This window comes from Urocampus carinirostris, chromosome 1 (assembly GCF_059441175.1).
Source record: "Urocampus carinirostris isolate Australia breed hairy pipefish chromosome 1, RoL_Ucar_1.0, whole genome shotgun sequence".
NCBI classification, from domain to species: Eukaryota; Metazoa; Chordata; class Actinopteri; order Syngnathiformes; family Syngnathidae; genus Urocampus; species Urocampus carinirostris.
This window is the reverse complement of record NC_142349.1, coordinates 15,075,293-15,091,062: the sequence shown is the minus strand read 5'-3', so window position 1 is coordinate 15,091,062 and position 15,770 is coordinate 15,075,293. Positions and strand designations below refer to the sequence as shown.

Below are 15,770 nucleotides of genomic sequence, written 5' to 3'. Positions count from 1 at the left end.
AAATAAAACCAACAAAGAGGACACAGTGTCCATTGACAGAGAAAGCAAAGCTGTCACGCTGTTGTTCAGTAAAGCTGGCAGTTTACCCAACAGGAAGTGACCCTTATGAGGCAAAAAAGAAAACAAGACATCAGAGTCCGCATGGTGTGCACTTCGCAGGCTAATTGGAAACACAATGACCATGCAAATACATGCAAAATGACAAATCCGATGTTGTATGGGGTGGTCCAAAACGCAGGACACAAGTTGTAAAATGAAGCTTTCTATGGATCACGCTATGCTGAGTCACACAGCCACACCCGTTGGCAGAGTGCAGGAGGCGTGAACGCTAACAAAATCTTACTGCTAACAGTGGAGATACTTGAGGGAAAAACAATCAAGTACCGGTGCATGATGACACTTAGTTCTGAATGACACGGAAAAGGAAATACTCCTTTAAAAGCAGGTCTAGAAAACAGGATTATGGAAAACAGCAAGTCAATGCATTATAATGACATATTTTACATTGTTAGCTCCTAAGTTATGACAGTGTCAGTGACATCACTAGAGAGTGTTTGTGTACCAGTCCGTAGACCTGCATTCTGATCTGAAGGTGGTGGATCACAAACCGCCACCTCCATCCAATTATGCGCTTTTGTTTACTCAGCATCCTGCATGTTGCTTTAAGGGACTGTCAGACAACCTTAAGACGGCTCATGTAAAACCAAACATACTAATTTGAGCAAACAGGGACTTTTCCAAAGCATTAAAGAGAGACACTTTTCCTCAGTCCAAAGTTAAAAGCTACAACGCTATTAAGTAGCTGACCAAAAGATACCTGCCAGAATTGAGGTCTGTAAACTCTTAAGAAAAACATGATTACCTTTGAAAACATACCATTGGTATGACTAAAAAAAGGATGCTTAACTAGTTTAAGTGTTTAATCAGATCTTCGCCGATTGTTTGTATTGATTGTCAAGAAAGTATCTCCCACAACAAACAGGAAAGAAAAATTGAAACAAGGAATGAAAAGTTATCAGCAGCACAAAAAGAAATCATTTGATTGTTTTCTGGTTGTTTCGCGCATCTATTTTGACATGCCCACTGCTCAGTTTCATGCGGCTCTGGCAGCCCACATTATCAGTGACATAAATATAGATTGCAAAAACTGATTTGACAAACTGGAGAAGCAAGCAAGCACCCAGCGAAGAAAAAAAAAGATGCTCTCAAGCAGACATTGGCTTCCAGGAATCTCTTCTTGCATAACAAGAGGTTCTGATCGCCTTCCCACTCTCTGTGGGCACTGCATCATAGGCACACACCTCCAAAATTTGTAACAATGGCCAGTTGCCTTAGCTTCAAGCATCAGGTGGAGAACAAAGTCGGGTGTGGTGTCACAAAACAGTATGAAGGCAACATGATTAAGAAAGATGACTTCTGAAAGCACCACAATGCATACCTACGGGGTCCTTGCACGTGAGCTACAAAAGCAGTTCATTGAACAGGACAATAACGCTCAACTCTGGCACATTCCGTGTTTCACACATTAATATTTATTTTTTGTCAAGAATAAACAAGTGGGGACACAATTGTAAAAGGAGGTGAAACTTATTGTTTATTTGATACTGTTTAACTTATTAAAAACTGAAAAGTGCAGTGTAATGTAATTCATCCCCTTTCGTTTTAGTGCAGCAAACTCCAAAAGTTCAATGAGGATCTCTGAGTTATCCAATGCTGTCCAAAAGGACCGGTGATGATAAATACAGTAGAATCGACCTGAGTGTTCTCAACTTTTTTTTAATATAAACAGATCCACTTTGTAATGGTCTCAAGGTTCTGTTTAAAGTGCAGAGCATTGTCAAAGAATCAAGCAGGCCTGGTCTAGAAAAGATTTGTTGAGCTTTAAACATCTCAATGAACACTGTACAAGCAATCATAATGCATAATGAGTATCAGATCACTGAAAATCTACCTAAAACAGGTGGTCCCTCTAAACTTCTATCTCCACAAAAACAAGACTATTGATCAGAGATGCAGCAGAGGGGCCCATGATCAATCAGAATGAACTGCAGTGATATACAGCTGAGGTTGTGGAAGACAACAATCAGCTGTTCACTGCACATCTCTCCTCTATGCAAGAGCACTGCAGCAAGGAGAAAATCATTTCTCAGAAATTTCCCTTTTAAAGTTTGCGACAAACCACCTGGGAGATACATAAAAAACATTCGAAAGAAAGTTCTCTAGTCAGGTGAAACTAAAACAGAACTTTTTGGACACAATGCAAAATGATGTTTTTCTTCAACATAGAGCAGGAAGATGATTAAAATCTGTGAAAATGAGGAATAGAGGAAAATACAGGACAATTCTGTAAGGAAAAAAACTGTTGGAATCTGAAAAAAAAAGTGTTGAAAGTTTAAAAAGTTCAAGGTGGCAAATACTTCTGCAAGGCACAGTACGTAATAAAACTATAGCTAACTTAACGGCGTTAACATCAAGACTAGCAGGCAAAGTTTGTTGCGTGGGAGCTGCCCGAAGCAGTATTAAAGCTGCTAGCAACATAATAGGCTCACTCGCACCCAAAAAGATAAAGGATATTCAATAGGCAGAGAGTATCATCTAAATTCTAATCTTTCAAGTTTCTAACCCTGTCAAGTGTTTTACTCTCTTTACTCTGAAAATATAAAAGTAATAAATTAAAAGTGAGCGTACAGCATAACTAAAAGCAATTTGAATAGAGTATGTCATACACCTCGAGATTCATCTTGTCTAACATTTACCTCGAGCCAATCAGCCTGAGAGCACGAGTATTGGAAAAGTCAACTACCAAAATATCTCTTTTGCCAACACTGAGATAACAAGAAAGTTAAACTGGAATTGAAACCAAGGTCAGCACATATGCAAATAACTATGTTAATATTTACCTTAGCACTTGGTGCCTATCAAGTCAGGTCACTTTATTTCTGCGTACTACCTTCATTTGTTGCACGGCCCATAATAAATGCCCATTATTGATACATAATCCCTGCAAGAATGCACATTTATTTCATAGTGCATTGTTTAGCTGTAGCATGGACCTGTCCCCTTGGGCAATGATGCGTTTTCGGACAATGTCATACAAAAAAATGCTATCTGCAATTAATCAGGAGGGAAGAATTGCAATGGCAAAGCAAAGGGCAGTGGAGGCGGTATAAAAATCAAGGCTTTTTAAGAAACATGGCAACAATTTCAAGTATTTACAAGAACTTCACCAACAATTAATGCTCTTTTTAATCCTAAAAACACAACATTAAAATTCAAGTATTTCAAGCAACCGTACAAACCCTAATAAAAAAGCGACTCATTGCCATACATTCTTAGCAGAAATCAATAATCAACACAGCAAATGAAAAATCCTCGAAATTAAAAAAAAGCCTACGTTAACCAGCATATGAAATGACAAACTTGTGAGGCTGAGCTACTGAATTAAAAATCCAGCTCCATTTTGGACAGGCCCTGGTGCAGATTGTAATTATTTCACAACACCTTCTCCCTCTAATAGACGTTTCGTCTCTGTCTGCACAACCGTCGTTGAGTTGTGACTGATTTGTGGCAAAAGCAAAACCTTGTCAAATTAAAGTTATTGCAAGACTAAGTCAATTTGGCCGGCAAGACAAACTACGAAGCATGGCGACGGATAGATTTTAGCGTCTGGTTACAAATAAAAGAAATGTATCAATTAAATCGGAATGAGAGGGAAGTCAGAAGAGCGCAAAGAAATCACCAGCGAGTGCTCCGTGGATTGTTTCTGGGTCCGGGAAGCGACTGAAGTGGCATCAGGAGAGGCTGCATGTCCGGTGTACTTCTAAAGCTAGGCTAACAAATCTTAAGCCACCCCAGGCCGAGCCTGTAGCTTACAAAGGCCAGATCCATTATACATGAAAAAGATGACCAGGAGCTACAACTCGTGGGAAACCGCTACTCTTGGGACGATTGCATTTTAATAATTGCTGTGACTGGGCTGAAGTCAGGGTTACCCGATGCTAGCATTCAGATAGCCAATAGCCTTCCAATTAGTTATATTGTATAAAGACAATAAAGACTATTCATTCAACTGAAATTCTGTGTTGTTTTTAGTTTTAGATCTATACAGGGAGTGCAGAATTATTAGGCAAGTTGTATTTTTGAGGATGAATTTTATTATTGAACAACAACCATGTTCTTAATGAACCCAAAAGTCTCATTAATATCAAAGCTGAATATTTTGAAAGTTGGAGTGGGGCTTTTTTAGTTTTAGCTATTTTAGGAGGATATCTGTGTGTGCAGGTGACTATTACTGTGCATAATTATTAGGCAACTTAACAAAAAACAAATGTATACCCATTTCAATTATTTATTTTCATCAGGGAAACCAATATAACAGCTCAACATTCACAAATATACATTTCTGACATTCAAAAACAAAACAAAAGCAAATCAGTGACCAATATAGCCACCTTTCTTTGCAAGGACACTCAAAAGCCTGCCATCCATGGATTCTGTCAGTGCTTTGATCTGTTCACGATCAACATTGCGTGCAGCAGCAACCACAGCGTCCCAGACACTGTTCAGAGAGGTGTACTGTTTTCCCTCCTTGTAAATCTCACATTTGATGAGGGACCACAGGTTCTCTATGGGGTTCAGATCAGGTGAACAAGGAGGCCATGTCATTAGTTTTTCTTATTTTAGACCCTTTCTTGCCAGCCACGCTGTGGAGTACTTGGATGCGTGTGATGGAGCGTTGTCCTGCATGAAAATCATGTTTTTCTTGAAGGCGGCAGTAGCTCAGGAGGTAGAGCGATCGTTTTAGTTCGAATCCCGGCTTGTCCGTGTTACATGTCGAAGTGTCCTTGGGTAAGACATTGAACCCCCAATTACCCCCAATAAGCAGGTTAGCGCCTTACATGGCTGCACAGATCACGGCCGCTATTGGGAAATGTGAAGCACAATGTAAAGCGCTTTGGGAAGTCATTGACTTGAAAAGCGCTATATAAATGCAGATCATTTCAGATCATTTCATTTCATTTCATTTCAGGATGCGGACTTCTTCCTGTACCACTGCTTGAAGAAGGTGTCTTCCAGAAACTGGCAGTAGGACTGGGAGTTGAGCTTGAGTCCATCCTCAACCCGAAAAGGCCCCACAAGCTCATCTTTGATGATACCAGCCCATACCAGTACCCCACCTCCACCTTGCTGGCGTCTGAGGCGGACTGGAGCTCTCTGCCCTTTACCGATCCAGCCACGGGCCCATCCATCTGGCCCATCAAGACTCACTCTCATTTCATCAGTCCATAAAACCTTAGAAAAATCCGTCTTGAGATTTTTCTTGGCCCAGTCTTGACGTTTCAGCTTGTGTGTCTTGTTCAGTGGTGGTCGTTTTTCAGCCTTTCTTACCTTGGCCATGTCTCTGAGTATTGCACACCTTGTGCTTTTGGGCACTCCAGTGATGTTGCAGCTCTGAAATATGGCAAAACTGGTGGCAAGTGGCATCTTGGCAGTTGTACGCTTGACTTTTCTCAGTTAACAAGCAGTTATTTTGCGCCTTGGTTTTTCTACACGCTTCTTGCGACCCTGTTGACTATTTTGAATGTAACGCTTGATTGTTCGATGATCACGCTTCAGAAGCTTGGCAATTTTAAGAGTGCTGCATCCCTCTGCAAGATATCTCACTATTTTTGACTTTTCAGAGCCTGTCAAGTCCCTCTTCTGACCCATTTTGCCAAAGGAAAGGAAGTTGCCTAATAATTATGCACACCTGATATAGGGTGTTGATGTCATTAGACCACACCCCTTCTCATTACAGAGATGCACATCACCTGATATGCTTAATTGGTAGTAGGCTTTCGAGCCTATACAGCTTGGAGTAAGACAACATGCATAAAGAGGATGATGTGGTCAAAATACTCATTAGCCTAATAATTCTGCACTCCCTGTAGTTGTATACTCTCAGTCGGTAATGAGGTCATCTTGAAGTTAGTTTGACCCTTGGGGGCTTTTATGAAGGTGCAACACTAATTTGTGGATTTTCAATTTTCACGAGGGGTTCTGGTCCCACTAATTGCGATAACTGAGGGATAACTTGTACAAGTATTGTAACTAAAATGTACAATCCTGACTTGACTGTTTTTTGTAAGATGTTGACCTCAATTTTTATTTAGGTGTCCTATGGAAAAAATAATTTAATAGCAGAATTTTGTACACAGTCAAATCGATTTTGAACTTTTACCTATAATTAGGGCTGCAACTATTATTGATAGTTTTTGACAAAAGTCATTAATAGATATAGTGTTGCCGTACAGTTTTCCAACAGAGAGGCATTTTACATGAATATAATCTTTGCTGAGAGTCGCGCATGTGCAATAGCGTCCGTCTTAAATGGTAGAAATGGCAGCGACGATGGCTAAAATGCCGCTAAACTTCACAAGTTTAGCTGCATTTTAGCCTGGATTCAGCAAATAAAAAGACTACTTGCAAAGTTTGCAAAATAGACCTAGCGTATCCTTGAGGTTAATCGGCGACGCACAAACATTGAACAAGCACGTCGGACAGGTGAATGAAACAGAATCTGACTCGCCTCTGAAAAATTCAAGTAACATGTGTTTTATTTACTGTTTCACTGATACTAATGAGCATGTTGTTGGTCTAAAGTGATACAAATAATTACTTGATTTTAATTTAGCATTTATTTGCCTGCCCCTAAAATCTGATAGAGGTTTATTTAGGGATTTGAAGTCTCTACTGAGTACGGTTCCTAATTGGTTTTATAGATTTGTATTAAAATTTTGTATGAAAGCGGAGTATGTTTAATAAAATGTACTCATTTTCTTGTGTTTATGATATTTTGCCACAATCAAATCAAAATGCTAAAATTAAGAAGAAGAATCAGACAATTCCGAAAAATTGTTTCAATTGTCAGTGACTGCAAAACTATTTAAATAGTCATTAACTGCAGCCTGACCAATGAAACATTCCCGTTGCTAATGCACATGTTGAAAACTAAGCAAAATTTTTATCAATGGGTCTCCTTTCCAATGTGCTCTCGTTTGGGCCCATCGCTGGCATGAGAAAAAAAGAAACACTGGAGGCCATACGGACGCTTCATCGAAATTGAAAGGCATACGAAAGTGCATAACCATGCACCCCTACTTTGCTTTGATCGGGGATGAGGCACAGGGTACTGCTAAAGTTCAAGGAAAACTTTTCATAATACAGTGCTTTGCAAATGTTTGAAACACAAAAATCAAAATAAGCTATCAGACCTTGCATGGTTAAACTTCTATTTATTATTTACAAATGTTTGCAAGTCAAAGACTGATTGAATGTGAGCACATATAATTGCAAGGTATTCCACGGGATACTGTTCTCTGGATTTCCTTTAATTTATTGAGGGAGACTCTTCATAATGTGTTCGTTTCAACATATTCACATTGTAGTCATTGTGGGGAACACATACACGACTGTCTCAAGAAATTATAATATTGTGATAAAGATCTTTATTTTCTTTAATACAATTTTTAAAAACTAAGCTGTGATACATTCTGGATCCATTACAAATCAACTGAATTATTCCAAGTCTTTTTCATTTCAGTGTAGCTGATTATGGCTTAAGGGACACTGTGTTTTATTTAGATCATTGTTTTTCAACCAGTCTGCCATGAGATATTGTCAGGTGTACGGTGAAATTATCCAATGTGTGTGCCTGTGTGGTCTAGCGCCCGGCAGAGTAATCCTGCAGTACTCTTCCATACTATAAGCGACAATAGCAGCACCGGGTAGCTAATTGCCTTGTGTTTGAAGACGAGCAAATTAGTGACGCAAGGATACAGCAACAGGTGGATAGCAGGACAACGGTGATAGGGATGGATATGTTTTTGAAGAGGAAAAATGCAGACTCTGAACTGGATAAAATACTTATTTCTTTGTGTTTATTTAACTCCTATACAATATGTACAAAATAAATCGTCACTTTTAGTGTTAAAAACACTTATATTGTTAATTTAAGCTTTTTTTCCACATTCCCCGGGATTTTCTTCAAAGATAGAAATGTGCATTGGCTTAAAAATGTTGAAAAACTCTGATTTAGGGCACCCTAGGGGTGAAAATAAAAAACATTAAAACAAGATTAATCATTTGAGTAAGTGGAAACAAATTAACGATCATATACATGTGCATTTTACGGAATATGTGTAGGTCAAACAACTTTATTTTAAATGAGCCTCACCTACAGGGAGTTGACTAAATTGCTCGACATCTTGCTGCTTTTGGTAAAAAAAGAAAACCTCACAAAAGGCTGTGCAAAAGATTAAGAAAATAATGCAGTTTCTTTATTGTTCTTTAAAGTTAAAGCACTCGCTCCTCGGTTGCACTACACAAAACAGCAACATAAAGTGGTCAAATATTACAGTGTCCCTTTAAAGCCAACTAGTATACTTTTTCAATAATATTTCAATAATTTGAAATTGTTTTGAGTATTTGCCACCAATCACCAATATTGAAACAATAAGACTTATAAAATATTACAGTAAATTTGTAATGAAAGTATGTAGAATGTATGTTTATCACAATATTCTCATTTTCTGAGAAAGTCCTGTACACTGGAACAAGCATGTGAACACAATGTACAGAGTACAAAACATTCATCAAACAAAAATGCCCTAAAATTTTATATTTGAAGGTCAGCTGTATGGAGTTTGCCACTCACAGTTACTAAAATCACTTTCTTAAAAAAACTGAATAAAGTAGTTTACCATGTTCTACTCTTTATCCTGGCAGCGACAGACAGTGCAGAAGAAGTCTATATAATCCTAGGATCAGACCCATGTTTGTGACACAGAGGTTCATTAATAGATTCTCAGCTGACTGCATTCAAAAGAAACACCATTAGCTTGTTCGAGGCAATCTACTTGGCTGATTCAGTTTAAACAGCACATGTATTTAGAGACCCTTTTCAAAGTAGCTTGCTGGACCCGTTTGGTCGTCAAACTGACCAGATACTGAGAGGATTTCACAAATATGACTCAGAGGTCTGATTTCTTGATGTATTACAATTCCCAAAAACATATTAAGGTATAAGACAGCCTATAAATAGAAAAGTACAAATAGATTTGTGTTTGCCGTAGGGAAAGTATTTCCCCCGTTACATTTATATCCCCTTAGCAGAATGGTTGCTCCTCTTCAAAAATCCATTGGCGTTCACGTTACTAGTAAAAAGGGTATTATTCAAAATAAAATGAATTAATAAATGAATTAAAAATAGTTCTTTCTAGTGAAACATTAACTTTAAATACTCATGGAAAATTATTGTCTCCTGTAATGCGGCTACAAACTGAAACACAAACCTACAATTTTAAAAACTGTTGGGAAGTCAGTTTAAATTACAGAGAAACAGAACTCCCCAACTGATCATTCTGCAAATACACACAAACCAGGAGAAAAAAAAAATCACAACCCTTTTCGTCAACGAGGACTAGTGCAAGTTTCTCACCTCAAAACAAGACCAATCCTAAGCACACCAATTAAAGCCTACAAAATGTTTCCTTTTCAAGTAGCCCCTTAAGTAAATAAATAGCATCTAAGCAAAGCAGATCGGCTTGATCGGCAATAATTTTGCTCCCCCGCGCTTGCACATGCCAGGGGTCTCACCTCAGGGAGTAGGTATAGCCGGTGTTCTCTGGAGCACACTGTGGCGGCGTGTATGTGTGCAGTTGGGAAAAATCCATGGTCATTCTTCTTTGTTTAGACTGCAAGAGTCAGGATGCAAGCGATAGATAGGGTCAGCCCATGCTGACTTGGTGCAGGGAGATTAGTACAAACTCGCGTCCATATAAACACGCACACACACTAATACACTGTCATGTTCAGCCTGTCTCTTTGTTTCAACTCAATAATTTACAAACGCCGGAGATTGCGGAAGCTACAAAATGAAGTTGAGAACAATTTACCCTATTGCCCTTTCGTGTGTTCAACGGTGTATGGAAAAACAGATCAAGTAGGCCTGACACATCGTAGACCGAGCAGAAACAACAAGAGGTTTGTGTGATTGTGCCGGTCCTAACCTCTTCCCGCATGTTGGCGCTGGCTGCCCCGTTGACCGATATCAATAAAAGTAAACGTCCCCTCTGGTAGTGTCTGACAAGCAAGTAAAGAGATCCTTACTCCTGCAGCCGTCCCGAGCTGAAGCTTCTACTCGTGTGAGCTCAGCACTCAGGCAAGAGTTGTTATGAAACCAAGGGGTGTGGCTGAGTGTTGTTGTTTTTTTTTTTTTTTTAGTTAAAAGGGCGGGAAAACATTACTAGATAGATAGATAGATAGATAGATAGATACTTTGTTCATCCCCGAAGGGAAATTCACATTTCCAGCAGCATCCCTGAGCTGAGAACAATCATCGAAGCCAGATGAATTGCTCTTCCATGAATGTTATCTGCATACATAGGCTAAAAAACTATATACATTGTCTAAGGGACAATTAGGTTTCAATCGTGAATAAGCAGACAAAATCAAAGGGTGTTTTCACCCTGGACTCTGACTGATTCCATAGCCTGCTGTGGTACACTGTAAAATTAAATATTTTTATGGTGAAAAAAACAGTCACCTACTGCTCAAATTGAATGTATTGGCCTAAACATGCACTCGTTTCATCAGAAAAAGCAGTTAATGTTAAGTCTGGGGAATATTTTGGTCCCTTGTGATATACCTACATTCTGCATACCTGTCCATGTACCATATTTTCACAACCATAAGGCGAATATAAATCCCTCAGATTTCTTTCGAATTGTGCCGCACGCCGTATTGCACAGAGGGCCTTGTGTGTGATGTAAAACGGGGGACGTAGCTGAGGACATCATAAGGCCGCTAAAGGGTGAGTTGTGGGTGTGTATATATGGCTAGGTTCACACTGCAAAGCATAGTGCTCATTTCCAACTTTTGGTTGAAATTAAACGTTTTTGTGAAATCATTCCCATTTCAGACTAAATGTGATCTTCTGTGACTTCTATGCGTCCCATGTGCACAATGGAGGACAAGTGACGTCACACGCAATACTCCCATTGTTTGTGGAATTACTCATGGATGCTAACGCCATAGCATATCTAGCAATTTGAAAATCATTCTGCTACTGGAGGCTGAACAGAGTTGTCCCTCCCGAATATCGATTAAATCCCAAACATCACTTTCCCTTCATCTAATACTTAATGTTGTCAGGCGGCCGCAGCAGAAGGCACCCAAGCCAAATAACCATGTGTTCATTATGTAAGTATTAAATACAGAAGCATAAATAGCTATGGAGACTGCATCTTTTAACACGGTGTTCTCTATGGTCATGAAAATACGGTATACATTTTCCCCGTTTTATACATTTTATGATCATTACAAATTGTGCACGATGTATAAAAACTATTGTACGGGATTTTTCTTTTCGTTAATATAATGCTACATATAATAAGACACTACATTTTACTACAGGTAGGGAAAGAACTAAAAATGATGCTGACAGAATTGTTTGAGTTGTTTTTTGCGTGACAAAACTATTTTAGTTGGTCATATTGTTTGTGACTGTTCAAATTTTTGAGCAACACTAGTAAAAACAAGCTTCTTCACAGCGGCACAATAAAAGATTACTAATATTATTTTACTTATATTTTCATTTTGTGCATCTATATATGTAAACAAACAGATGGCGGAATCTTACCTAAAGTTCCACCCTTAGACTCGGACTCAGATGAAAATTCTTTGAAATCTGGAACATTTAGCTTAACGGGATAAAGATTCTTAATTGACAAGAGTTCTATTTTGTAGCCGTTATAACGTCTCATAATGTGACTAACCAATGATATAAAAAATAATCATGATGGTACGTCTATCTATGGGATTGCAACAAAAAAAAAGCCCAGCTCCCTCGTTGCTGACCATGAAAACAGCAAATACGGACACCAACAAGAGACAGGCTGAATAGTGCACACTTTCTCTCTGGGGAATACACATCTCCTGGCAAATGTGTTGAACATAAACGTAAAGAACACCGACACGCTGTCAAGTGTTTTGTGTCAACTCTGAACGTCATCTTTGCTCGCCTCCTTCACGCCAAATAGCCGAAAACAACGACAGGTAGCCATCAGCTGCACACAGCGACATGGTGGTCGCTTGGCCGGTGACATTCCCGCCGTGCTAAATTTAGATGCGTTTGTTTTTTACACCGGGAGCAGCTACTTGTGCAACCTGCAGTGTAATTTCAAGACGAGATTTTGACGTTCAGTTCAGGGCCAAGGATTGTGTTGGTTTCGCACGTCATCGAGCCGTAACTTGCCCGTATGCAGCGAATCCATGTACGCTTCGGTCATCGTGGTCATCCTACAGCGATCCCCGAATGGACAAAATCCACTGTTGCCCGTTGATACGTCAGATTTCATTCGGCGGCATTCTCGGGGCTCCAAAAGAGAAATCGAAGCGTCCTGGGGAGTGAATGCAACGACCTTCTGCTCTTGGAAGCAAACGAAAGTTTTATACTGGGGCGTACGAGTGAGCGAGTGTGTTTTGTTGTTTCCAAAATGGCTTCCCGGGCGGACAAAGCCACAAGGATCGCTGCTGTGATTGTGCTGGGTGGTTCCTCCCACTCGACTCGCCCGCTTCAAACCCATTGGACCAGGCTGACAGCTGCGGCGCTGCCTTCGCTTGCCCGCCTTCAGTTTAGTAATGGGAATCCAGGCTCTTTTTAGACAACTGGCTTATTCGGCTCGGCTCACTAGAAAAGAGCCGAATCTCTCGAATCCAAACGATTCTACAGATTTTCATACCTGTCAACCTGTACGTTTTTGCCGTACAAAGTAAGTTTATTATGCATTATGAGACGTGGACGACGTACAAGAAAATCTGTGCAGAAAAACGCACATTTGTCAATAATGGGTACCATCCGGTATACACAGACTATCACGAAACGGCATATCAATCAAGTCCCCTATAGTAGCCTCTATCTCGATATTGTTTTTTTCCGATGCAAACGAAGCGAGCGGTTTGATGCTACTGTGCGCATGCGTCTGCTGCCTGGGAATTTTCCATCATGCATCATTCCGTGGTAGTTGTGTAGTGAAAGGAAGTCAGTCTCCATTTAGAGAACCGGCTTTTTCGGCTCAACTCGTTAAAGACAGCCGGCTCTCAAACGGCTCAGTTGCTTTGATGCTTTATATTACGAATCGTAAATGGTCTGCATTTATATAGCGCTTTTCAAGTCAATGAAGACCTCCCAAAGCACTTTACAATGTGCTTCACACTTACCCATTCACACACACACTCATACATCAATAGCGGCCATGCAGCCATGCAAGGCTCCGACCTGCTCATTGGGGGCATTAGGGGTTCAGTGTACGAATTATTATGTTGTATAAAGAAGTTAAGAAAAAAAGGAAGTATAAAAGGAGAAAATGAAAAAAGACAGGTTTGTGGTTATCCCTTTAATGAATATATTACCAACAATAATTTAATGTAGTGAATTAATAATTTGAATAAGAAAATTCTACTTAATTATAGTTGCATGTATTATTTCCTTCTACAGTGAACGTCCAAGCTACTTAATTTTTGAACTTTTCATAATAAACCTTATTAATGTCGAGCAACTCAGTATCTCACAACAAAATGTTAATTAACAATATGTATGATAAAACGAAACACATGTACAATACAACATGTTAAACTACATAAACACGTTTGAAAAAATATGGTGTAAGATTATTTTGTTAGGGAAAATACAAAATTTTGTTAAGGGCATGGAGCCGTGGAGGTTGACAGGTATGGATTTTGTTGTAGTTTCTGATTATATATAACCAATAATAATGTACCATTATGCTTGTTTTGAAAATGCACTAAGCTACTTTATTATGATAACCTTTAATGTTTCAATATACAGTGAACCTTTATCTCAATCAAATGTTTTAAGCAACAGTACAGATAAAACACCACTCATATTGACCAGTCCTAAGCGCTTTTGTGAGAGATTAAGAGAGAAAGGAGGGAAGAGGGAGAATGAGTGAGAGAATGAAAGGGAAAAGAAAGACATTGTATAGCCCTTAATCACAAAAAGTCTCAAAGGGCTGCACAGATCAAAGACTATTGCAAACTATTATTACAGACTATTATGACACCATGCCCTCATCTAAAACCTACATGAGGGAAAATAATACACATATTATCATATTATCAACATAAAATATGGTTATTCATATGCTATAGAATGGAAGTGCATTTTAAGCTTAGAGAAAAGGAGTGAAGTGCAGCACGGCGGCACATTGGTTAACGTGTGTGCGGCAAAGTTTTGAGATCATTAAGATCGAACCTCCTGTGTGGAGTTTGCATGTTCTCTCCGTGCTTGCGTGGGTGTCCTCCGGGCACTCCGGTTTCCTTCTACATTCCAAAAACATGACTGTTAGGTTAATTGGCCGGTCCAAATTATCCCTAGGTGTGAATGAGCGAACGAATAGTCTGTCCCTGTGTGCCCAGCCACTGGCCGGCAACTAGTTAAGGGTGTCCCCTGCCCACTGCCCAAAGATAGCTGGGGTGGGCTCCAGCACGCCCACGACACTACTGGGGATAAGCGGTGCAGATAATGGATGGAAAAGTAGTGAAAGGGGAAACAGAGAAAGACAAATATGTTGAGAAATCAAGAGAGAGATAGTGAAAAAGAGACTGAGTGACTGAGAAAAGTAGAGAAAGCTAGAGGGATTTATAGAAAAACCACGATGTAAATAGAAAGCAGGGGAAAGAGAAAAAGCAGGCGAAGAAGTACGAGGATAAGGGTGAAGAAAAAGAGAGAATGTCAGAAAGAAGGAAAAAAAGAGGATGGAAAGAAAAGGGAGAGAGAAAGAATGAGAGCGAGCGCTTCATCGGGCAACTTAAAGAGTTGGCCTGCAAAGCCGTGTCGTTCGCGAACGGCTCATCTCAACTACAGTTACACTTGCAGCATTCATAGGAGCGAGTAGCATTCGGTTACAGCAGAAGCAGCTTTCAATCACATTTGAATCAACTGGGAAAAACAATCTTTCCATTGTGACTTGTCATCTTCTGCACCCAGTGCCCAAACCTTTACCAACAAATGGACGAAGGGCTTGACTACCATTCATCCCAGCAGTGTAAAAGTCCCAAGAAGGCCAGTATCCTTTGGAGCAAACTTGCCATGGCAATATTCAACATTTTCATCAAACAATTTAAAGTGGCACCGTGACCATTAGATGTAGGTGTTATGTATAGTCTTTAGTGCAATCAAAAACAATTGCTGCAAAGCATTAGGAATAAAAACTACAGAGACTCAAAGGGAACAAACTGCATCAACTTTCATGCAATTTTTTTCTACCTGCCCTTCCAAAAGGTCCGTATTTTATGAGGGTACCTGTAGCCAAAAGAGTGTGTAGAATAATATCGGCTCCTTTAAGTCACACGTGTCAAACTCTTGGGTCGCAGGCCAAACGCGGCCCGCCACATCATTTTATCTGGCGCGCAAAAAAACGAATGGTCAAAAGAGTGCTTTGACCAAAAACTAAATTCCCGGCAACGCCCGTTGACTACGATATTCGAAAAGTGACGGCTGAACTCCACACCAGTACTTTCATATCAATGTCAATGAGTGGAATAGAGAAATAAATGATCCTAAAAATGTCCAAGATTTTGTTTTACAGCGATACCGCTACATACAGTACGAGATTAATTTCTTCTCACATACTGCTCGTATCTAGAATTGCTTACATGTCGAGCGAATTTTCTTGATACAAAGAACTGAAAACTAAATTCATTCCCGT

At 39.6% G+C, this 15,770-nt stretch overlaps 1 protein-coding gene across 7 annotated transcripts in view; it reads right to left on the bottom strand.

Moving 5' to 3' along the window:
* sun1b (Sad1 and UNC84 domain containing 1b) overlaps nucleotides 1-15,770 on the bottom strand; it is a 34,223-nt gene that overhangs the window by 16,535 nt on the left and 1,918 nt on the right. For 2 of the 7 annotated variants that reach the window (XM_088328027.1, XM_088328033.1), the window contains exons 1-2: nucleotides 10,050-10,197; nucleotides 9,637-9,734 (exon numbers count right to left, since the gene is read on the bottom strand). The exons of 3 other annotated variants lie outside the window; for them this stretch is intronic. In XM_088328027.1, the coding sequence (XP_088184153.1) occupies nucleotides 9,637-9,734; nucleotides 10,050-10,061 (110 nt within the window). In that variant the 5' untranslated portion in view covers nucleotides 10,062-10,197. Of the gene's footprint in view, nucleotides 1-9,636; nucleotides 9,735-10,049; nucleotides 10,198-12,295; nucleotides 12,585-15,770 lie in introns of those variants that run through there. 2 more of the 7 variants (XM_088328041.1, XM_088328066.1) reach the window with 2 other exon arrangements.